Source organism: Lepisma saccharinum, chromosome 13 (assembly GCF_977018435.1).
Source record: "Lepisma saccharinum chromosome 13, izLepSacc3.1, whole genome shotgun sequence".
NCBI classification, from domain to species: Eukaryota; Metazoa; Arthropoda; class Insecta; order Zygentoma; family Lepismatidae; genus Lepisma; species Lepisma saccharinum.
The window spans coordinates 64,850,645-64,876,883 of record NC_139241.1 but is presented as its reverse complement, the minus strand read 5'-3'; the positions used below and the strand labels follow the sequence as shown (position 1 = coordinate 64,876,883).

At 39.4% G+C, this 26,239-nt stretch overlaps 1 protein-coding gene across 2 annotated transcripts in view; it reads left to right on the top strand.

Annotated features, from left to right (window-relative positions):
- The window catches only part of Ret (protein kinase receptor Ret oncogene), a 349,319-nt gene that overhangs the window by 233,528 nt on the left and 89,552 nt on the right, over positions 1 to 26,239 (top strand). For both annotated transcript variants that reach the window (XM_083134370.1, XM_083134369.1), the window contains exons 8-11: positions 8,262 to 8,835; positions 11,172 to 11,354; positions 18,407 to 18,509; positions 19,299 to 19,473. In XM_083134370.1, coding sequence (XP_082990496.1) covers positions 8,262 to 8,835; positions 11,172 to 11,354; positions 18,407 to 18,509; positions 19,299 to 19,473 — 1,035 coding nt within the window. The remainder of the gene's footprint in view (positions 1 to 8,261; positions 8,836 to 11,171; positions 11,355 to 18,406; positions 18,510 to 19,298; positions 19,474 to 26,239) is intronic.

The window sequence follows — 26,239 nt, the reverse complement described above, 5'->3', positions numbered from 1 at the left end:
AGTGGTCCAATGGTGGCGTGCTCAGCGCAGTGCGCTACGGCGCCATGGGTCCAGAGTTCGAATTCTGGGTAAGATATAGATGTTGGTGCTGTTCATTTTTAAACAGTGAAAAGAAAAGTAAGAAATTTGAAAGGAAAATATTAACAAAAATGAAAAACAGTGAAAATAATACAATAGCTGGAAAAAAGTCCTGACTGCCATTCAGGACGCCAGGGTTCGATTCCCGCAGTGGGCGATCTCATGTGGGAATTTTACCAAATCGTCTCTGGGGTCGACCCAGCCTCTAATGAATTAGTACCTGGATAATAAAGACTGCAGGAGGGTAGTGCACACATCCACAATGGCCGAGAGAATTTAAGTACCACCCCCCTTTTACTAATAATAATCCTTTGCGCGACAGCCCATGAAGGGCCTTGGCATACCTACCGACTGCCGGTCTCCCTTCCACACTTTCCTTCGTCACCTCTAAGCGTGGAGATCTTCAACCAGTATTGGAATAGTCGGGGGGTCAGCCCGACGTATCCCCAGCCGTTATAGTAGGTCGTCTCGACCGGATTACGCTCACTCATTCGGAGCTCCCCAATTTCCTCACGATGGTGGGTTGCCACCGGTCCTATACGTAGGCCGAATAAATTCCGACCAGAGCCGGATTCGAACCTACGCCGTCCCGCAGCGAACGATCTCAAGACGAGTGAACGCCTTTACTCGCTCGACTACGGAGGAGGACACCCCCCTTTTACTATTTGCCTTTATTGCACGGTACAATGGGCACGGATAACTTTATGTTTTATAATTTACAGAATTAAAAATAAATATTTGTTTCCGAAAATGGCAAATGAAACTGGAGAATATTTATTAGAACAAGAAAAGTGAACAACAGAGTGAAAACAAATTAACCGACACGTCAAATGAGCAAATTGAAAATATGTACAAAGGGCGTTCAATAAGTTTTGCACAGATGGTTATAATGTTTTTATTAGTTGCAATATGATGATGAAATTTTAGGTGAACATACTTTGATCCTTTGGCTAGAAGACCATGTCACTCAATGTAGCCTCCATCTGCTGTGACGCATCTCGTCCAACGTTCTTTCCATGCCTTGAATGCACTTTGGTAAAATTCAGGTGGCTGACTTTTACACCATTGTTTCACACAAGAAATGAGGTCCTTGTCACTGTCGAATGTTTTTCCCCGCAGGTGGGCCTTCAGACGACCAAAGTCCGGAGTATAGGAAGGCTGAGGGACGACTTCCCATCCCATTTTCATGATTTTTTGCTGTGTCATCATAGCTGTGTGAGGCTTGGCATTGTCATGATGGAGTTACGACGTGCTCTCCAGACCAAGTGACCGGAGCTGCAAGTTAAGGTCATCAAACTCCATCATTACAATGCCAAGCCTCACACAGCTATGATGACACAGCAAAAAATCATGAAAATGGGATGGGAAGTCGTCCCTCAGCCTCCCTATACTCCGGACTTTGGTCGTCTGAAGGCCCATCTGCGGGGAAAAACATTCGACAGTGACAAGGACCTCATTTCTTGTGTGAAACAATGGTGTAAAAGTCAGCCACCAGTGCATTCAAGGCATGGAAAGAACGTTGGACAAGATGCGTCACAGCAGATGGAGGCCACATTGAGTGACATGGTCTTCTAGCCAAAGGGCAAAGTATTTTCACCTAAAATTTCATCATCATATTGCAACTAATAAAAATATTATAACCATATGAGCAAAACTTATTGAACGTCCTTTGTACATATAAATAAGTGAACAACAAATGAATTGTTTCGAAGGGTAGCGTAAGGAATGAACCAAAACGGTGATGATAAGGTATACGATGATGATATTTCATTGCATAATCGTTTCCACTATATCGCGTAATCCTTGCATTGGCGCATCAAATAAAGAAACCAATTATGACGGCGCAGAATCTTCGGACACAGAAGATTAAATACTGTAAGTCCGTACCTCGCAACACTAGTAAATTTCGTCAAGTGTAATACTTCGACATCATGCAGAAATCAATAACAACTAATGTGTTAACTTTCTTTTCACACCGGAACAAATGGCTAAACTTTCACAAAGATGTACGTCGATTTGGACTATTCAATTTTAAAGTATATTCACAAGTACTCCCTTCATTTTAATCTTGCACCAGACAGCTGATTAGTAATAAATTGTTTTATTCTCCACTTAACTGTCAATGTCTTACCGGGGTCTACGTGTAGAGAGCAGGTAGCGAGATGTTATAATAATATCGGCTCAAACCATACTAATATTGGAGAGACGACTCCATCCTCCAAGTACATGCCTGTATCTTTGCTGCTAGAACTAGTCTGAAATTTTGATTACTTTCTTCTAAGATCAGTTTGTATTCTTAGATATACAAATTCCAAAACCTGTCAATTCAGATCCGGCTGTAAAAGTTGGTACCTTTACACCGGATAAGGCAAGTAATAGAATTCGTAAGGTCTACATTCCAAACTCACGAGAACATCCCGTCTCTGTAACATGCTCTTCTTATTTCTTACTAACAATTAACTTAATAATAATAATAATAATAATAATAAACTTAATTTTTACCAGCAATTCAACATAGTTATTTTGAAATACCGGTGATACCAGCACATTAAAAAAAAACTTCACATAATGGTCAAATCCCACTAGTTTACAAACAATTGCATAAAATCTGCGACAATTATGGGGTGAAATATGGTAATAAAACGCTCTTTACTTTCAGTGGTCAGATATGCAAACATTATTGTCAGAAAACAGATGCTGATGGCATCATCACAAGAGAAGGCGGGTTAAATTCTATTCCGCCGTCTACTGGACACCAACGGAGCTGAATCTTCCAGGTGCTGCGGTGTCATTATCTAATTGTACGCTCCTCTAGCCCCCCTGAAAGTCACCGGATGGGGGAAGTAAAAAAGAAGAAAGTAATTTCACTTAGATTCCCTTCAGGCCCTACCCTTACTATCCTATTCTAGGGATCTGATGGCAAGGAGTAAGATTCCACATCGAGGGTGTTAGCCACACCTGGGATTAGAAATGGATATCGCCATCCGAATTTCCGTTCTCCCTCTTGGGAATGATTCTCTTATTATCGGTTGTAAATTTTCGCCCAGCATGGTTACTGTTGGCTGTTGGGTTGGGCGAAAGAAAAAACAACACGCGAATCACTCATCTTTCGTATTTTTCACTCTGTCTCATAATTCTCTCAATCCCCTTTCGTGTCAGGTTCAATTGTCGTTAATGACTGAGAAGGAAAAAATATTCCGATTTTTTTTTCATCTCGCCACACCCCTCCGAAGAATGATAACGTATTATTTTCATTTTGGGCACACTCTGGTTTTATTTTCGCGTCATGGTTTCTTGCGTCTGACTTTCGCTAATATTACAATCGATTTGAGAAACTTTGCTGAACTTCATTTTCACCGGGATGGAATTCAATTTATGTTCACTATTACCTATTGTTACCCATTTTATCTCTAAAATGCAAGCATCAAGTTTTTTGAGAGGACGGTATATAATACGAGACAGTAAAAAATTTTCAGAAATATTGGGATTAATTCGCTTGTGTTTGGTACCCTCGGTGACCCGAGTCCACAGAAGGTCTCAGGTTCGAGTCCTGACGAGGTTCTCTGCGAGTGTTCTATTATAAATTTAATCGAATCATCATTCATGACCACTTGAAATACAGACATTGTTTTTGGTTAGTATCAGTTTGTGTTACTTGAATTAATCTCCAAGAAATGTAGAAATTTATTCCACTTACATTATGTGCTCTTGTGAAGCGTGTTCGTCTTATTTCTGCTATTTTAAAACCGTCAGCTAATTATGCTCATCTCGTTAAGTTACAAGTAGAGGCCGGATCAGGTATCTACTTGTAACTTAAGTGCATTAAATACACTGCGCTTACCCATTTCTCGGAAATCGGCTTAAACTAGATAAAGGGTGCATAGCAGGCGCATTATTGTCCTCTGTAGTAGTGGTAGTAAATCGAGTTTAGGCGGGAGAACAGATTAAGATCAGATTCATATTATTGAAGAAAGTAGCACCGCGAACGTATCTTAGATAAGCATGGCTGAATATAGACAGGAAATACGCTTGGGATGCGTAATGCAAATAATCTCTAATATCCGGGACTATGAATCTTGTAATCCCGGAAATTCTGTACGGAAGAAAGGAAGAGGGATTCCAGAATCACAGCCCCTGGCCGGATTCTAAAAGCACTAAAACCTGACCAAACAGACAGCAAGAAGGCATTAATTTTATTTTTTAAAATAAAAAGACAAGATAATAGGCACTAAAGAATTTTAGAAAAGGGAAAATAAAAGTCACTAAAAATTACCAAAAAAACTACTAATAACTAGTAACATTATTAATAATGAAAAGCCTGCAATTCAAAATTTCCAACTTCCTTAACCACAACACTGGATCACGACAAAGGTCCCTCTAACTATTTCTCCCCACAACTACAAGCTCTATGAAAAATATTTTACTGAAGCTTCCAAGATCTTTGGAACAAGCTACGTCCTGAAATCCATTCATCTTCTGCAGTTGTAACGTTCAGAAACTGCTACAGCAACACTTGTTAAATAATTGGGTTGGGTGTACAGTCGTGCCCCCCATAAGACTACTGGTATGAGGGAAGTATATTTTTCCATGACTACATAGGAAGACGTACGAATATAACACGGCAATTGTATCATTTCTATTCTGTTAAAAATAATAATTACGGTGAATTATGGTTAACGTATGCCTTTTACACTATGTGTAAATGTAAATATGCTTGTGTGTCTGTATATTATCTTTCTTGTTATTGTTCTTTGCTTTGGGCCTCCCGATTGCGAAGTGGTAAGGTAGTCGCGTTGTAACAAAGGGGTGTCGGGTTCGATTCCCGGTGGAGGCAAGGAAAGTAACTTGAGGAGTCACAATCGAAAAGTTCTCCATCCCATAAAAACAGCATCCTAGATTATTTGCTAAATAAACGTTACATTTGCGAAATCAAAAAATTACTGTGTATTTCTTTGCTCATCATATCCCAGAAAGTTAACAAAACTTTAAGTTGAAAATTTTTATAAACCTGAAAATTTGGGGTGATGCAAGACACCTCCTTGCCTACAACAAGATACGATATGAGTGGAAGCACATAGTGCTTCTGATTCCACCTTAAACTGTAGGCCACGTCCCGATTAGCCCATTGTGTATAAAGTGTACTTAAATTTTACCTTACTTGCATTAGTATAAAGATGGAAAACGCCGACAAGAGATAGTTTCTGAAAAAAGTATTTTTAGCCGTAACTTAACCATGTAAATAAAGACTTAAATGCATAAACTTGATGTGGTTTCCTCCTGATAATCTCAAAAGGCATCCACCATGTCTTAGAAGCCCCTAAGCGATTACAAGAAGGGGAAACCCTTTCCTTTATAGGTATTACCAAGAAAGCATAAGGCCATCAAGATATTCCAATGTTGCCAGAACACGCTACGGAAATAACCCTACATTTCCAGGAAGATATTCCTCCGCCACTTTTTGCGTGTGCATCTCTCGAAGTGATCTTCGGGTAGGCATCGTAACGGATATAATCGATAAGTGCGGGTTCCCAAGGAGGGTGCTGGTTCTGCCTGCGTGGCTAATGACGCTTTTTTCAGGTGATTGCATTATTGCGTGACGTGTATTACGCCAATTCGGCCGAAGTTCTTGTCTGCCGTGACATTCTAAGTGGGTGACCATGTCACACTGCATCGCATGGAGGTGGTTGTGTGTCGTGGAAGTCGTCACAAGCTATGCAGTTGCATGTAATAGGGCGTGGAAAGCTGAAGGTATTTTTTGCGAGGATCAAGTATCAGAGCTCATAAATTTGTAACGGATGATTTCTTTTGTCTAAAAAAAACACTGTAAAGTGTACAGTGTCCGAGAAGTCCCCAGACCCCTAGATTGCCTTGCAAAGTACATACTACCCCTAGATTTATAACGACATATTTATTTACAATCCAACATGCTTGGTAACTACATTACGTTACAACAAGTACATATAGTCAAACGTCGTTAATCCTGACCCCGATAAGCATAAGCCTGACTTCGCTTAATCCAGACAGGCAAAAGGCAAAAAAAGCAGAATTCAAGGTTTTAAATGTAGCTAGAAGTCAACAAGAGAACTTCCCAAAGAAAAGGCAGTCAACCACTGACGAAATTCTGTTTCCCGCAGACTTTGTACTGTACTGTATAGTGTATTTAGGCCTATTCCCTTTAAATACACCATAATAAACGTGTTTTGTTGCTATAAACGGAGTTTCAATGCACTTTCTACTGTTCTTTTAGGTTATTTCAGTTAATCCGGACTTTCGTTAAACCGGTCAACCATTATTCCGGATTAACGAGGTTTTACTGTAGTTTGATCCGTAACGTACGTAACTATAGCTCTTGCCTAGTGTTGCAGCGGCCGGCCTACATGCTGATAAAGGAAGTGGAGAGGGGGAATACGCCGCAGACCAACCAGACAACAGCGGTGGCGCCGAGAGTTAGATCGTCGAGGGAGGAGGTGCTACGTGCACATCGTTCTATAGGCTGCTGTGTTTCTCATCGCGCTTGATTTGTCGCTTCCCTTTCCAGCATGTAAGCCGCCCGCTGTAAGACTAGACAAGCGCTATATAATGCTTCAGCACTGTAACTAAGGCCGCTCACATCAGCCATGGAGCAACAACTGGCATACAAATTCGAGAGGTTTCATGTGACCAGAGCAGGGATGATAACCAGGAAAACGAAATAATTCCCAAACAAACGAAAATCTGCCAATTTTCAACACGGCACGTGCAAGTAGGGATACGGTGTATTCTCGGAAACTGTATATTCCAACCTTCATTTGATGCATGTGTTCCTCCCAAAAGTATTGAGCAATCCTTTTCAAGGTGGAAAAACAATACAACAAATACATTCTGTGGAAAAATACTTACTGGACGCTTAACTAAGCCGACACCAAAAATCGAATCCGAAAATTGTTGGTCACATGATGGACACAAAGTGAGAGCATTCTAGTTCAAATATGTCCCATGTGTGTGACAGTTTCGCCCGAGCTAATGAATTATCATCTCTTTATTTCTGTAATCACTGTTAATATAAAAAAAACGTAGAAATATTTCTATTTCACAAAATCTATTAATGCTATCGTCTTGGTGGTACATTACATAGTGGTTCGGATTCCACTTTCAAGATCCATTCCAGATTAATATATCTGACCACAATTTAACAAAAAATGAATCCTTGTAACTGTATTGATGTGAATGCTGGAGGCTGGTTTTAATATATCTAAAAATCTGTATACACAAACTTACATGTTACAAACTTTCAGGGATGATGGAGGGAAGCAAAAGCATCATATGTCCGGAAACGCCTCGTTCAGAAGTTAAAAGCCAAAACCGTAGTGACAAGAAGGGTATGCCAGCACATTCGCGTCTATTTCCACTTTGATCCTTTTGTGGGATCACGTAAAAAGTATTGTGTTTGAGATACCTGTGGATAATAATGAAGAACTCCTGGCAAGAATCCTTGCTGTCTGTCATATCTCCAGAACGACTCCAGGAATGTTAGAGCTTATGCGACAGAAGTTAATGCGACGGTGTCATGCCTGCATCGAAGCTGGAGGATGGAATTCTAAACAACTGCTATGAATGCATTAATCTTAGCTAGTTATGCATGATGTAGTAATGGTAGGAAATAGTAATTTACTTATTAAAGCTACAGAGATCTTTCATTTTTCCACTTTCATAACCATCCCACATTTTGATTAAACTTTGGTTCTGTTGAGACTATTTTCTGCTCAGATGAACTAATCGGGGCTGAACATGCAGGTAAATTGGAACTGTGCTAAAGGATCCAGAAAGGATTGCGTAAAACCTTCTACCTTCCAACAGTGAGCGTTCTCGGACCAAGGTTCCTTATCTCTTATGTCCATATGCAAACACCATATCTGCTAGTTTCTGAAGGTCACGTTCCTTGTCCTTTTGTGGGATTCCCCTACAAGTTTGTGTCTTCTTGTCTTCTTGTCGCAATGGTACTGGAACCCTTAAAACTTCTGCACTAGGCGTTCTCATATTGATGCTCATGTTCCCATCATCCCTGAAAGTTTAGAACATGGCCACGGAAACACCCTGTATATCAATTTCTTGCTGGTAGTAATTCTTCCGGACATACTTTATAATATGGGGCCTGAATCGTAAGCATGTTCAGGTTTATAATTGTTGCCTTCTCTTTCCCCCAGGCCAACTTCACTCTCAACCTGACACCCATCGAGCCGTACGGAGAGCCAACGTACCCGAAGGAAGTGACGATTCCCGTGGCGGGGTACGCGTACATGCCGGTCACTAGGCCCAAGGAGCATGTGCTGCACCAGAAGTTCAACTTCTCCTTGGCGGACACGGAGCTGTTTGGGGTGACGAGGCAGCAGGGCATCGTGTACGTCGCCCGGAAGTACGCGTACGACCACGCGAACATCACGTACACCTTGACTGTCCAGTGGACCTACCAGAGCCCCAACGACTCGCTCCTGCTCCACAACTCCAGCACGGTGCTGGTCAGGTTCACCAACGAAAGCTTCTGCGAGGCTGGGCCGAGGTTGGATCTCTGCGCGTCGAAGAGAACAAAGCACGACTGCAAGGCCACGTGTGGGTTCGGAGCTGCCCGCGGGTGCGCCTGGAGGAAAAATGGGCGGAAGAACGTCGTAGGACCCAGTAGCTCGTACTCCACGTGTACCACTAACCAGGACACGTGTCCAGATGACGTTTGTGATGAGCTGGAAGCCATTGAACCACAGCTGTGCCCTCAAGATTGCGCCCGTAAGTTGAAAATCTTATTTGATTCCGCCTGACCATAGATTTTTCTTTGTATAATATTCTTCGTTATTCTACAATAGACTTATTATTATTCTACAATAGACCTTTTATTAATGTATTGCAATACAGAGTGAGGCTACTGAACCTGACAGTTGTTAATCTCTAAATATATAAAATGGATGTATGTGTGTGGGTATGTATGTTTGTTTGTTCCGGCATAACTCTCGAACGCCTGGAGCAATTTCAACCAAACCTGGTACATATATCACTTGCAATCTGGAAATAATATTTTGGGGGGTAAGATACCCCTGGCACCCCTATGGGTGGGGTGGGAAGGGGTAACATGTAAAAATAATCCAAAACGACCGATATTAAATTCCGCACAAACAGACAGCCGTGACTCTATGCAATCCCGCACAACGATAGTGTTTCGCGGGTTTTCTAACATTCAGGCTGATATGACTATGTGTTGCGAAAATGGCCAATATTAGTGTGGAATCCATAGTTTACGTGGTCGCTAAGATGAATAGCGACACTCCCAATGCCATTCAACTCCAAGTTAATTTTGCGCAATAGTTAGAATTCATTATTTTCCTGTCTAATAGAAGACTGGGATAAATAAATACCGGGGCAACGCTAATAAAAACAAAACTCAAAGCCTTTTAGGAAGATAGCATGAGTGGCAGTTTCTTGACAAGACAGTTCATTTCTTGAGTGACTCCTCAAAACAAAGACTTGAAGTCGTTCGGTGTTTTCTGGATTTCGAACCTTATGGTGTCCACCAGGTGTTATTTTCATTGCTGATGCCGTCTCCTTAAAGTTCCTTACCAACAACAAAATAGAATTCCGACTGGGAACATGCAGATTACGATGGATGTGAAAGTGCCAACGGAAGGCACGCTACGTTGCCTCCACGCATTCATTGTGAAAAATGTCTCAACCATAAAAGCACGGCTATGTGCCTATTACTACTCCATGCTGACTGACATGCTTTGAGATAATTAACATCTGCATGTCAGGCAACTTCCGTTCAGTATTGATTCAAAAACCGTCACATTCAGTTGCCTCACCCTGTACATGTGTGGATTACAATTTTACAACAATCTTTCACTTTAATGGCTATACGTATGAGCATAACGTTCATTTAAGTCTCCACACATTTTGTCAAACCAGATTATCCAGTCCAATCAAGAATAATGTTGGGGAAAAAATTGAAATGGTTTAGTTTTAAGTCAAGTTTATGCACAGATAGGCTAATCGGGACTGGACCTACAGTTTAAAGTGGAATCCTCCACCGGATATCAAACCCCTTGATTAAAATGTGAAATGTGATTTATCTGTCCGTAAACCAGTGAAGAATAATTAACTTGGCTTTTTGTTCACGGTTTGGAATGATTTTACAAAATTCCCTAGCTCCTTTATTACCTTTCTCCTCCGAAGCTGATATCACTGGCTTTTCCAGGACAGCATTAGCGTCGGGATGAGAATCGAGCCGAACCGTTGATTCCCACCTCTATAAATTGGCATCGTCCATTTCAAGTTGCAAATAAAACATAGAAATAAAAAAAGTATAAACTTAGATCGGAAACATTTAGTATAAAATACAGGAATCTCTTTGTTTTCACATGTTACCACTTACTGCCAGGATTTTGATTGACTTTATTTTACTTCGCCTTTTGTGCCACTTTTGGCTAATTTGCGAAGATGATGATGAAATTGATGAACGGACACTCACAAACATCCATGCCCAGGCCAGGATCGAACCCTGTACCCCTGGCGTCGTAGCGCGATGCGCTAACCACTCCGCTCCAGGGGCTGGCACTTACTCCCAAGAATAAGTGGTTCCATGGTTTTCAAAATTCCAATTAGAGTTTTATGTGAGGGGATACACAACACCTAAATTTGCTCCTAACTTTTAGAGTTTCTTCAACGAGGTGTTCAAAAGTTAATAACAAAAAAGAATAACTAGACATTACAGTACAGTAACTGTATGAAATGTAAAAACAATAATGAGGAACTCATCTGGTGGATCGTCTAGAAGAGTCTTCCTAAGGTTATAATAATAATAAATTTGGTTTGTTTTTATTGGTTTATAATAGATATTTTTTTATCAATGGCCTGTCCTTGTACAAGATATCTAGCGACACCTATGAAAGTCAGTGAGAACCCTTAAATGCTTATGATTAAATAAATGTTTCTAAATATTCTGCTATGATGTTTTTTCGGCCTCATATTAATTTTTTATCTTCTCGTAAATAATTTTTCAAACTCTACCATGAGCACGTAAGACATTTAGCGCATTCACCGTGACACTAACACTCGAACTCTTTCTCTGACAGTCTTTAGCGGCCTCAAAGGCCACGACAGTTGCTGGTGCGATGACATGACGTCGTGCTCCTGCGGTCCTCAGCTGGCTCCAAGGGACGACCTGCCCTTGGAGGGTGCAGGGCTGGAGAGAAAGGCCAAGGGCTTGCAACAAGAACCAACAACGAAAGTGGATCCCATCATCAATCCAAAACCAAGTAAGTACTTTGAAAAATCATGAGCCAAGGGAGATTGATTTCGATTATTTCTTTATTTTCCTGAACTTTCATCTTTCTGTTTGTGTTCTCTGAGCAAAATCTAAGTTTTGACGCTAATAGTTTCGAAATGGGAGAATAAATCGGGACCTGGAACCTCACTTCGTAGCACCTTACTCTAGCCACTCCACTACGGACGTGGCACTACGTAGCCAGATGTTCCAGGTTTATTATTTAGGTTTTGTATACAGGGCGAAGTTAAGGCTTTAATTCATTCATATTCTTCCACTTAACCATCTACTTCGACATTATCTCACATCTATTTACTAATACAGAATATAAGAAAGAAAAAATAATTTTTAAAAAGGTGTCGTGTCGTTTGCACCGAGTCATTTGCGCCGAGGGTTCTTATCGGTTCATTTCCGTCGCGACATATGTCAAGACCTTCCTTGGTAGGTTTCTCACAATCCGGAGTGTCATTACCGCCGCGCGCACGTGTGTTTATGGGCATATGTGTTTTAGTGCATAAAGTGGACTTAAAACATAAAATCAAACGCGTGTTTATGACGATGCACAGCTGTGTTTACACTGAAATGTTAAACCTTTAACAGAGATCAAATATGACTTTTCTTTACTTATTTCAAAAGACGTTACACAGGATTATTTCTATCAATTTTATTCCACAACACAAAATACATAAATCAGTATCAGCCTATTAACTATTAATCATTTATCGTTAATCGTCAAAAAACATTGTAAATACAGTATTGTTAAAATATTGAAAGCATTCTACAAGTAAATGTACACTTTGGAAGCAACATAAATGTGCCAGTCTATTACACTTAATTATTATACACTACATAAAATCGTCAAAAACATTATAAATACAGTGTAATTTTTTGCAAACAATATATACGTAATAGCTACCTATATATAAACACAATATTTCGATACACTTGCACAACAACAATACAAACGTTATTTGAATCCTTGTAGGTATGCAAATGCTCGAAGGCATTGCACGCGGTGTTTCTATCATTCCCATATTCTCAGCCATCTTGTCGTCTCTCTCAAGTTTCAGTTTTACATAAATACTGAATATATACTTTCATCTTACATTCATTTACCAATCACCTTCCTTTTCAATCGAAGATAAACACAGCTGAGCTGGGCAACGTCATAAACACACCTGCTCGCGGCGGTAATGACACTCCGGATTGTGGGAAACACCACCAAGGAAGGTCTTGAAATCGATAAGAACCCTCGCGCAAATGACTCGGCGCAAACGACACGGACTCTTTAAAAATACAACAAAAATATACAGTTTATGTTCCGCACACATACATTCGTTCTTACTCACACGTGCGCGTATAAACCAATGCATAACATTACGCTTATACATAGTCTAAAACGGTTTACATTAATAACAATTCACCTAAAATATTATGTGTAATCATTTCTGTTCCTGTGTCTTACTTTCATGTCATTCTCTGCACCTGCTACTTAGTTTGGGAAGTCAAATTTTTAATTTTCATTATTTAATAGATGTACTTTTAACAGCTTTTTGAACGACACAATTGAGGAAGAGACATGAATTTCAGGTGGCAACTTGTTCCAAATGCCTGCTGAGGTAACAGTAAAAGAATTTGCATAAAAGTTGGTTATAACACCATTAAGCCTTGTTTCCATGATATGAAAAACTCAATGTGCTGACCAAGGCAGAAATTTATTTTATTTTAAAACATAAACTAAACGTAGCGTTTCAACCTTCTAGCAAGGTCTGCTTCAGACTCTGTACAGTACAAATTTGAGTTTTTCATAAAAGTTGGATTTGTGGAGACGAATGGACAGCAGAGACCATTCGCGCGATCTGTGTTGCGGCTGTGAAAGTCGGAAAGATGTTGAAATTGGTTATTGAGATTTTGTAGGCCTTTTAATTGGAGGATTTTGTACAGTACAATTAACTTGTAAAAATTACGTTTATCGTTTAGCGTCAAGTGTTTTGAATTTACAAGTTCATCATTCATCTTAGTCGTCGCGATGATTAGTATAAACGACAAACAAGAAGAGAAAGCCCTCAAAAAACGACATCCTTAACCTATGAAGTCAAAAGCACCTGTTTTTACATACGAGTACAACCATTCAATATATGCATACGTAATAATTGTAATACGTATTTACAACACTAAAGCTGCCCCACTTGGTTACCGGTGATGTGAAGAATCAAATAACATTTCAGAGATCCGAAAAAATATGGCGGAAGGCCGCTTGCAAACAGCCTCCCCTACGGTGCGGAGAACCGGTAACGTTAGCGTTTTCTGTGCCCCATAAAGAAGCTGTAGTTCAGATTTATGCCGATTAGTTTCTCCGTGGGAGGGCGTCCCCGTCGCTGCGAAATCACGACCAGCAGGGCGAGCCAACCACGTTAAAGGATTAATATATACAGGCATGCGTCTTGCAAGAACATACCGCCGCTTGTATTGTCAGTGTTGCCAACTCTCAAGTTGGCTACATCCCTAGATTTGACTCTCGGTATATAATCGCAGAAGACAAATCCTAAGAACGGAGATATATATATCTTACAGTGGTTAAAATGATTCTTGGTACACGGAAAAGACAGCGTCTTGCTAATAAACCATTTGACGCTGAATTCCAATATCCAATATGCAGTCGGAATTTTTCCACTGGTCGCAGTTTCTCTATGACAAAGCTTTCTTTATTTGGTATGCCGGTTTGGGCATGGATGTTCTTTATAAATATCAAATCATCATTTTCATCAAATCATCACTCATCTTCATGATTAGCCATAAGTGGCAGAAAAGCGAAGTGCAAAAAACCAAATCAATCATGGTGTCGTACAGCACCAAAAATATAAAATGCTCACAAAATGAAAGTCAGCTTACTATAAATATGTTTTACTCAAAAAATTCTTTGGATTTGTATCTTTCAGAATTATTTTCCTGTAGTTTACGGTTATTACAAGCATAAGAAAACAGTTTTTCGTTGTGACGTTTCAGGAGAACACACGCTCCCTTCATCCTTTAATGAATTCAAAATGAGAAACTCTCTACCAGATTGTGGAAACCACAGGAATATATAATATAAGTTGTTCATTTTCAAAGGATTATGTAGGACAAACAGCAAGGAAAATGGCAATAAGATGGCATGAACACGATTTGGACATTATAAATCTAAACCCAAGAACAGGTTTGTCAGCTCACATCCGAAGAGAAGCATTTGATTAAAAAGAAAAGGGTTTTAAAAAGATTGACGGGAAACATAGAGTTGAATGTCTGGGAAGCTTCGTTCATTGCAGAAGAACACTGGAATAAATTAAATAATGAAAATGGTAACATAGATCCAGTATGGAGTGTTCTTTTTCACAAGTGGAGTAAGCCACCATCTTTAAAATGTAAAGTAACAGGAAAAAAAAACATCAAGGGACTTTGTGAAAATAATGATGACTTTGAATTACCTGATGATATTGGGATTCACAATTCTAAATAAAAAATAATGTGATCAATTTTTTTTATCTGAAATAAAAATAAAACAGACTGCTTCCTTTCACAGTTAAGTTGGTATATTACAACAATGTAACATTGACAACATCCATTATATAACGGATTCTTTTTGTTTAAAAAATTGTTAACCATTGTTATAACTGTATCTTTAGTCAAAATGAAAATAAATGTCTGTGTTTTCCTGAAACGTCACAACGAAAAACTGTTTTCGTATGCTTGCAATAACCGTAAACTACAGGAAAATAATTCTACAATGCAATCAATGGGTACATACAAGAAACACTATTTGTATCTTTCGTATTTGACGTCGCCTTTCTGCAAGTTTAGGCCAATGCAACGCGGATGAGAACATTTTCAGCATAATCATGAGTCGACTACTCAACTTATTGGGCCACTGAGACGGCTACACAGATTTTCAAAGGAAAAAATATGTATTGCTATGTATGTTAGAAAACCGTACACCCCCTCAAAAAGAAAAAAGTTACTGGGCTTGGAGAGAAAACGGTCGAGTTGGCAACCATGGCTGTAAGCCACAGTTTTGCACAAAGGTCCTGTCGTGGGAAGCCTTCTCGGGCCTGTTTCAGCGCCACTTTATGGCGTCTTTAAGTGCGGCAGCCGCCGAAAGTCGTTCTTTGAGTGTCCGCCCGCGCCGTATATTGTGAAAAGAACGGAGGCTTCCGCTTGAAAACCAAGTTATTCCTCCGACATAATGGGTCTTAACTTTACCATAGTTCCTGCGCACGAATTTCCTCAACACTGCTAATATCTTAAGCCCTAATTAGTACAAGGTTCTCTCGCTGACCGCTAGATGGTGTCACTGGGTTTCGCTGAGGTGGAGTCTGCAATGTGTTACAGGCTCCCTTTCTAAAACACTGTAACAGTTCGGTCGATATGTACAGTCACCGGCAATAAGAATGGGACATCTAGATACTGAAATTCTAGCTTCCCTGCAAGGCATTATACGTGTTGCATAACTCGAAGTGGATTTTAATAGCAAATTTTCAATGTAGAGTTCGGCAGTACACATACAGTCCGGCCAAGAGAAACGAAACTAGCTGGAAAAGTACGATTCCAAACGCAAGAGGGGAAGCAGGTAGAACACTCACCAAACCACCCTGTGGCATTTTGCTTGTATGGGTTCGCTTGTTATGTTTATTACTGCTTGCTGTGTTGTGTTTGTGATTTCTCATATAATTCGTAACAAACCGTTTCGAAGTGGAACAAAGAAAACTGTGTCCTTTTGGTCCCTGTTGCACATTCTACAAAACACCCTCGATATAATACACAATGCCACAAACCATTCAGTTACTACATTTTCTTTATTATATTTATAATAGTTTACTATATATAATAATAGTAATACTATTATTAGTAAATACTATCCTGATTACTGTTGTGTACATTTGTGCTAATTATAATATTTACTAAGGAGATCAATTTAATTGAATGATCAAAAAAACGTTACTGGTTTACAAACAAGTTTATCTACTAATGTGACGTGATGAAGACTTTCCTGATATATTCTGCTTATATAGTATATGGATCGATATTTTTTCATTATGCACCCTTACATAATTCGTAAACATCTCTACGTATTTTGGAGGCGATGTTACTACGCTTGAAACTTCATTGTTGTTTCCACAGCATACCATTTTCACGGATTCCGCTTCTTGACCAAAGTCCCGTCACCCCTATTTTGCCAATGAACACGTCCAGTTGGCGCATGCGCACTTCCGTCCATGGTCTCAGCCAAGGCAGCCAGACAGTAACGCCTTGCAGGGAAGTGAGTATTTCATGACCTAGGTGACCCATTTCTATTGCCGGTGACTGTACAAAAGAATTAATGTAAAGAAGTACGTTAATCCGTAAAAATGAAGAACTGATCATTAGGGGGAGGATTTTGCCATATTTGCATTCTTTCTTGTGAAAATGCATGTGCTTTCAACGGATTTCAGTAGGTAATTCATTTCACTTTATTTTTGATACTCTGGTGAAGTTTTGAAATGCATATACGTAGCTTGCAAATGCATATTTGAGCTTAACGTGCGTATTACAATTGCATATATTGAAAGCAAATTTTTATGCAATCGTTCAGTCTCAAGCTTGCCTCATGAAGTTGAACATCTTCATATTTGACTTAGTTCTACTGGTAAACACTCAAGCCTCTCTTACTTAATGTAAATATCATTTTCGTATATTATACCTCTCACTACAATTTCACTAACTCTTTGCTCTTTATTCCATTTTGATTTGTTTGTTTTCTTTTCGCTTTATGCACAGAAAAGCTAATCTTGTGGCAGCATGCTTGGAAAGAATGAGGAACGAGGAAGTGTAAGTGTCAGCACGAGCTAGAATGAGGAATGGTGCGAGTGCAAGATGTGGTAAGGGTGTTGTCGTAGAGAGGTGAATGATCCTATTTTTGGTGGAAAAGGAAGAACGAGGTGGTAAGGGTGTTGTCGTAGAGAGGTGAATGATCGTAGTTTTTGGTGGAAAAGGAAGAACGAGGTGGTAAGGGTGTTGACGTAGAGAGGTGAATGATCGTAGTTTTGGTGGAAAAGGAAGAACGAGGTGGTAAGGGTGCTGTCGTAGAGAGGTGAATGATCGTAGTTTTTGGTGGAAAAGGAAGAACGAGATGGTAAGGGTGTTGTCGTAGAGAGGTGAATGATCGTAGTATTTGGTGGAAAAGGAAGAACGAGGTGGTAAGGATGTTGTCGTAGAGAGGTGAATGATCGTAGTTTATGGTGGGAAAGGAAGAACGAGGTGGTAAGGGTGTTGTCGTAGAGAGGTGAATGATCGTAGTATTTGGTGGAAAAGGAAGAACGAGGTGGTAAGGATGTTGTCGTAGAGAGGTGAATGATCGTAGTTTATGGTGGGAAAGGAAGAACGAGGTGGTAAGGGTGTTGTCGTAGAGAGGTGAATGATCGTAGTTTTGGTGGAAAAGGAAGAACGAGGGTAGGAGAGTTGAATTAGAGCCGGCAACGGAATAGCATCCATTCAGGAGGAGGTCCTCACACATCCCCAGATAAATCATACCAACCTAGCACCTAAATGTGAATCTGTCTGTCATTGTACAGTCAACGGCAAAGATAATGGTAGGCAAATTGTCCACCGCTATTTTCATTACTGTGTTGTTTTAAGGAATGAAACTATGTTGGTTCGAAGCAGGCATTGTTCTTTGCTTATTGAAGTCATTATTTCAATTCATTGTCATCATATCGTGCAATTGAGACCGAATGAAAATGGTGGTGGACAATTCGCCTACTGTTTCTTTCGCCGTTGGGTGTACAAGGCTGCGATCTGGACTGAACCTACAGTTTAAAATGGGATCCGAACCACCACCGTGTATCGAACCCGGAACCCAATGATATAGGCAAATGACGCTGCCACTACTACATCAGTAAATATATGTGTGTGTCAACGGTATTGCTTTCTGATTCTCATGTGTAAACTACTTTGCCTTAGAAATATCTTGAGACATAGTAAACGCATGGATATAATTCAAGTGACTTTAACGCCTGTTTTGCCTCCTTGCAGTGGATGCCAGCGTGTGCGGACAAAGGTGCGCCATCTTTTTGGTCCTCGGAGTCTTTGTGTTTCTGACACTCGGAGGAGTGGCCATGCTTTTCTGGAGAGCGAGGTACGTTGTTCAGTTTTAACTTGCGTGTAAAAATTATAAGGTCCGTGTCCTCAAATTTTCGTTACTGGGACATTCCAGCGTTACGTGTGTGACATTTCACACGTAAAATGTAAGAGTCTAGACATGAGATTGATTAAAATATTCATAATGAACTGATTTCATAGATTTATAAAGTACTTTGTGATGCCTGCTAACAAATGAAAAAAAATGAGTATGATGGAACAGCCTGAATGCATCAAAAGCATTGACGAAAATGTCTTACGTGTGTGACGCTTTAAAAATGTGGCAAATTTTGACTTCAATTGTCTGTGAAGCATATAGGATCCAGACGCTAATATTTTTTGTTAGTGAAATGTGCGAATTATATACATTCACAAACACCAAAACATTAATGCAGTTAAAAACAATAATAATTTTCAGATTAATTTATTTCGCAACTTACATGGAGTAGATCAATTTTTGTGAAATGTCCCTACTTCGTTTTATATCATGCATAAAACGAAAAAGTTTAATGTGGGTTTACCTTTAGTACAAGGAATAATATGATATATAATAATACAGAGAACTGTTGGCATATTTTATGTTGAGCGTGTCTCGGAACTGGTAGATTATGCTGAAAAATTAGGGGGGGTGTAAATATAAAACGGTTTGAGTAGCCACTTGTGACCTACATATTGACATACCCTCGTATAAATACGCATGATGATGATAAATCAGCAATGTACATAACTATGACAAATACATTTGTGAGTTGTAGATACTTAATATTGTTCTCTTTTTCCCCCGTAGGAAATTCGGGAAGGGAGGACGCAGGGACAGCAAGTACGTGGGAAGCATGATGTCCTTGTCCGCTACGCACTCCGACTACATAGACAGAGGTCAAGGCTCAGAGCAGCTGATGATATCCAGCCAGGTGCAGTCGGAGGATACCCTCCTCTCCATTGACACCAGCCCCCGCCCCCTCGTGAGTAAATTATTTTTTATTAGTGTTATGTTAAGTCATCTCGGTTGCGCGATGAGTTCTGGACTCACGATGTTGCCGCCGACGGTTCAGGGGTTGATCCCCGACATGGACACGAGTGGCCATTGCTAAATGTAATCTAATCGTTGCTCATCACCACCGTCGCGATTAGCCAAAAGTGGCAGAAAAGCGGTGAAAAAGAAAATGAATGGTGAGGCCCAGCCCGGAATTCGAACCCGGAATAGTGCCAATATCATGTATCGACATTTATCTCGCTTGGTCGCCGAGCTTTCGTATTTGTATTTTGTTCATTTATGTGGTTTTTAATACCTCGATAAGCTAATCGTTACGGTAAGGAGGGAATATAATTAGATTAAATACAAGGAAAAGCACAATTAAATTCCCACGGCAGTAGTATAAAATACCCTACTACTGGGACGAGAAAGGAAGAGCCCCCTCCAAGCAGGTTTGGCTATACTTAAAACAAGCTCAACATGCCCATATGAGCTTCTTGCTCTAGTGTGGAACCCTGCATAATCCAAGATTTTTGTAAAAAATCCCTCATGGACTCCATGAGAAAGGAAGAGCCCCCGGCAATTGATTTGCCTATACTTATAAAAGGCACTTCTGTGAGATTGTTGTCCATAAATTTGTTAAAAATATGCCCCTCTTGATATTATATGATATCTTAAGTGTAGTAACTGATACAGTGCCCTAGCAGGTATAGATTTCAAAATTCTGCCCGGGGCGGTTCTCAACTTGTCTGCACGGTGCTGGAAAATCAATTGCCGGGGGAGTTCCTCGCACGGTGCTGGGAAATATTATTGATCGGGCAATTCCTCGCACCGTGCTGGTTCACTTCTATTGCATCATGTGCTGATGTGGTGTTTTTTGATCGTCGGCTAAAGCAAGCAAGGTATTGAATGGTTCAAAAAGACTATATAAGGCAGGGCACAGTGCAGATTCTTCACCATTGCTGGATCGGCAGTGGAACCCACTAGTGGGGGGCAGAACCTGAACAGGCTCCACCAAAGTATAGGAGACTTGAAGCATATAATTTGGCGGAATAACCCAAGTAAGGTCATAGAAACAATAAATATTGATAGCATAAAAGCCAAATTTTTGGCAAAAAGAGGGAAAGAGGGGGGAAAAAGGATTTGTGCCACGGCCAGTTCCACTGTACGGATCAATATTTGAGGGAGTTCCTCAAATTCCCGCACCGAGGGGCTACGGTACGGCCAGTTCCCCGCTCGGGCAGTTTTATTCTCGCGTCGCGGAGTTGTGCGATCAATATTCGGGGCGGTTTCAGATTCTCGCCCCGCTGTGGGATTTAATATTCCCGCTCGGGAATCAAGAACTAATTGACATAGAGCTAAGCAGTTTTTTTTTGTCTGTACCGAACCCAACTTATCCAGGATTGAGATTTGACTTGATTCCCAAGAAATTGTATATAAATACCAAAGCCAAAAATATTAAGTGTAAACACACATACACTCATACACACACAAAGCACAGTACTGAAGCCAACTGATCCAGCATAAAGTTTTGAATTGAAACCCAGGAAATTGTATATAATAAACAACAACAAAAATGCCGAATCAAAAATATTGTAATCAATGCAATAAAAATATATTTAGCTCTAATTGGGCCAGACACCAAAGAAATTGTAACCCAAACAAATACAGAACTCCCACAAAAATATGCCCCAAATGCAAAAGAAAATATAACATGGAATATTTCAGATATAAACATAAAGATACTTGCTCTGCACAGTCATCAATATTGCCCCCACAACCATCCACATCTGGTCTGAAAAGGAATCATGAAGCACCTCTTGCTGCCAGAGCAGCAAAGCAGCCACGCTATGAACCCATCCATAGCAGTTTTAATGCCCAACTTAGGGATTATCGGTTTATATCAGAGCCAAAATGTGGCATTCAGAATTTTTTGAACAGTATAAATTCTGATCTGCAGGCAATTCTTAATGCACAAAATGGCTCTTATAAGCTGTCCCTCAAATTGTATACACAATATAAGAAACCAAATGGCACAAAATTTACGCAGCCCCACATAACAGAAACTGTACCGGTATATTCAAATGCAAATTCAGACAAGATAATAAGCAGTTTAATAGATCAATTGAATATTAAACACTCTGAATTTGCGGCAAAAGAGAGTGGATGGAGCCTATGCGGCTCTCCACACAAGTTATATGTTAATATTTCTGAATTCTGCCCATTACGAGGATCTACATATCTGCCTTTACCTGCCAATATTAAAAACAAACAAGCCGTGGTTAATATAAAAAATAATGATGAGAAATGCTTTTTGTGGTGTATTTTAGCTGCTTTGTATCCAGTTTTAGATCATCCAGAGAGAATAAGTTATTACAAACAGCATGAACATCTTTTTGACGATGCAATGAAGGGTTTGGAATATCCAATGTCTGTTCAGAATATTGATAAATTTGAAGAAAAGGCCAGGCATATCAATGGCAAACAATTATCTATTAATGTATTTATTTGTTCCACTGGCAATTGCTCGATAGAACCTCTCAGAATCAGTACATTTGATGATGATTCTGCTCTCCCGATTGATCTGCTCTTAATTGGAGGGGATGGCAAATATCATTACACTCTGATACGTAATCTTGAAGCCTTAGTCAGAACACAACTAGACAAATCTAAGACAATATTCAAGTTGTGCAGAAGATGTTTGACTGTATTTGATGGTCAAAAAATAATAAAAGGGGTTCGTGAAAAAAATGCCGAAATTGCTAAAAACAAGTTAATTGAGCATCTGAAATACTGTGGGAACCATAAACCTGTTCATATGGTGATGCCTAATCCAAGTGAAAAAGCAGGATTCAAAAAGTTTGAAGCCCGGTCGGAACACCCAGCATATATTTTCTGTGATTTTGAATCGAACCTCAAACCTCTTGCATTCTGCAATCCAGATCCTGAAGAATCCTCATTTACACCATACCAGCTACATGAGCCTTCCAGCTTTTGTTATGTGGTTGTACAGGGTGGTGTTGTTACTAAAGAAGATTCATACTTGGGACCAGATGCCATCAAAATATTTGCACATAGAATAGAAAATGAGTGCCGTGACATAGCATCTAACATCTTATTAAAATCAAAGCCCATGTTGCCTTTAACAGAGAAGCAGATTGAGGATTTCAACAATGCAGAAAAATGCCCGGTATGTGATTCTGAATTTTCAGATACAAATATCAAGGTACATCATCATTCTCATACAGATGGTAAATTTTTAATGGCCCTGTGTAATAGCTGTAATATTAAGATCAAGAGACCAAGATTTGTCCCCATATTTTGCCATGGAGCATCCAATTATGATTTTCATCATCTGATCAGGTACGAGGGGTTTGAGAAGCAGAATTTAAATATTCTAGCTGAAAATGATGAGAAATATATATCTATTAGCAAGATAATTAAAGTTAATGGTGTTTCTTTTCACATAAGATTTCTTGATTCTTACAGATTTTTACCTGCTAGCCTGGGTACACTTGCCAATCAATTACCTGATGATCAATTCAAAATCACACGTGCATTGTTTCCAAATCAGGACCTGAAATTAATTAGGCGGAAGGGTGTATATCCATATGATTATGTTACAGATTTTTCTAAATTTGATGAGTGTTCTCTGCCACCACAAGAAGAGTTTTACAGCAAAATCAGAGGATCTGGAATCACTGATGAAGATTATCGCCATGCCCAGTTGATGTGGAACAATTTAAAATGCCGGACATTTCGTGATTATCACATGAGATATTTGAAACTTGATGTCACTCTCTTAGCTGATATAATGCAGGCATTCAGAAAATCTTCTATGCAAAATTATGGACTGGACCCTGTGTATTTTTTCAGTGCCCCGGGGCTAGCATGGTCTGCAATGTTTTTAAACACCAAAAAGCCATTGGATCTGATCCAAGATCAAGATAAGTACTTGTTTATGGAGCAATGTATAAGAGGAGGCATGGTGCAATGTTCTCAGAGATATGCCAGAGCAAATAACAAATATAAGCCTGATTATAATCCAGAATTGCCATCAAATTATATACTGTATGTGGATGCAAACAGCCTCTATGGACACGCCATGATGGATAAACTGCCATATGCAGAGCTTGAGTGGGTCGAAGATTTTAATATTGAAGATCTTCAGGACTTTGATGACAGTGATTATGGCCTATTCTTAGAGGTTGATCTGACAATTCCTGATGATTTGCACAACAAATTTTCTGATCTGCCCCCAATTCCCGAGGTTCAGTGCTCACCTGGCTCTAAACAGAAGAAGCTCATGATGACACTGGAACCAAAACAGGGTTATGTCATATATTACAAAAACCTCCAGTTCCTGATGCATCATGGTGTTCAAGTAACCAAAGTTGGAAAAGTCTTGAGATTCAGGCACTCAAGATGGTTGAAACCATATATTGATACAAACACGGATCTTCGAACATCTGCAAAGAGCCAATTTGATAAGGGCTTGTTTAAATTGATGGTGAATTCAGTGTATGGCAAAACAATTGAAAATGTCAGAAAACATACCGACGTTAAAATAATTACTGACCCCAGCCTGAGCAAAAAATTGGTTGCAAAGCCTAATTTCAATTACAGAAGAATTTATGATGAAAATATGGCACTTTTCAACATGAAGAAAACAAAGATCAAGTTTGATAAACCTATTTATGTAGGGGCTGTGATATTGGAATTGGCCAAATTACATATGTTAACATTGTATTATGATGTGTTGAAACCTTTTTATGGTGATAGTGTAAAATTGATGTACATGGACACGGATAGTTTTGTTCTTGATATTCAAACAGAAGATGTTTATCAAGATATGTCCCAGCCTGAATTGTTTCAATACTTTGACACCAGTGAACATACAAGGATTCAACCCCACAACAAAAAGGTGCCTGGCAAGTTAAAAGATGAAACACTTGGTGATGTTATTGTGGAATTTGCTGGGTTAAGTGCCAAGATGTACAGTTTTAAAACATGTAGTGCTGTTGTCAAAAAGGCCAAGGGCATTGGCAGAGTAACTGTGGAAAAAGAGCTCCAATTTGAAGATTATAAAAATTGCATCAAATCATGTAGCACCACTAGAACATCAGAAAATAGAATTCAGAGTAAAGATCACTTCCTGACTAGCAATATTGTAAGAAAAGTGGCTCTGGACCCACATGATGATAAGAGATGTGTTTTATCATGTGGCATACATACTCTACCATGGGGTCATTGTGATTTGAAAAATGGGAATCAATGCCCAATTACAGAGCATGATTTGGAATAAATAAACATGCCTATGAACTTATTTGGGTTCAAAAAACAAGGTATTATGGAGCTGCCAACACCACAAGCCTCTCCTGATATGCTGTCTAAACTGAGTGCTTTGTTAATTATTCATCTGAACAGCATACTTACAGATATTGATGATAAAACAGGCAAAACATTGTACATATTTAACAATAATTTAAATCATTACCAATTACCTGTAGGTGGGCAATTGCAATTTATTACAACCCCTGAGGGTAATGTCAAGATTTCAGTAGGGAAAAATATTTACAGAATTAAGCACTCAAACATGATTTCTGGCACTGTTTATACTGTTTCTGCTGGTGACTGCTTATATATTGAGGTCCCAGGATCCTATGACAAACTTATACCTTTTTTTATAGAATTAAGAATCAGATACTCTATAATAAATAACCAATAAATCAAAATGCCTAATGATATATTTGGCCATACAAGGCATGAAGATCACAGTGATGAGATTCTGATGCTTGATGTCAGAGTCAAGAAATTAAGAAGTGATTTACAAGCTTTACAAACAACACTCAATGCCAGTCTTCAATTAGAAATTACAAATTTGCAATCACAATGCATGGACCCTCTTCTTAAAATTGATTCTGAACTCAAATTGTTGCTTCAGAAATATACTGACCTTGCCACATTAGATAATTTTCAAAGTTTAGAAGAAGCTGTAGCAGCTCTTCAAGCCAAATTTAAAACCCAGGCCACCAACTCTGAGCAATTGAAACAACAATTGGAAGAGCAGATAAATAATGTCCAGGCACAGCTCCAAACAATTGTCAAAAGCATAAAATCACAAGAAGATTTTGATCTTGTGATTTCCACTCTAAAAGAACAGATTCAGTCACTCCAGATACCTAATCTGGACCCTCTGAACAATGCCATAGCCGAGGTTAAAGAAAAAATTGAGACACTTGAAAATTTTATGAACAACTTGCCATCTTCTGATGCTTTGAATGCAATAACTCGGAGTGTTGCAAATATTAAGCTGCAACTTGAAACATATGAAGATTTTGGAAAAATTCAAAGTTCCATAACCCATCTTGAAGGTACAATAGCAGCAGTGCAAAGTGATTTGGCAAATGTACTAGAATCCCGATTGCCTGGGATTGTAGATACCCTTGTTAGTGTCCAGCAACAAATCACAAAGCTTGAAAACCTCAACACTGAATCTGAACTATCTCATTTTCATCACTTGATTGATGATATTCAAACAAAACTTGAAATTTTACAACAATCCACACCCTCTCAGGCAGATATAGCCCTGCTCCAAAATGCTATGCAAAATGTGGCTCATGCTTCTGAATTAAATGATGTGAAATTGGCACTTGAATCTTTGCAAAATACAGTGTCAAATTTGCCTACATCACAGGAACTTAAAAATATAAAGAGGGCAGTGAATCGCATATTGAAATCAGAAGATATCAAGA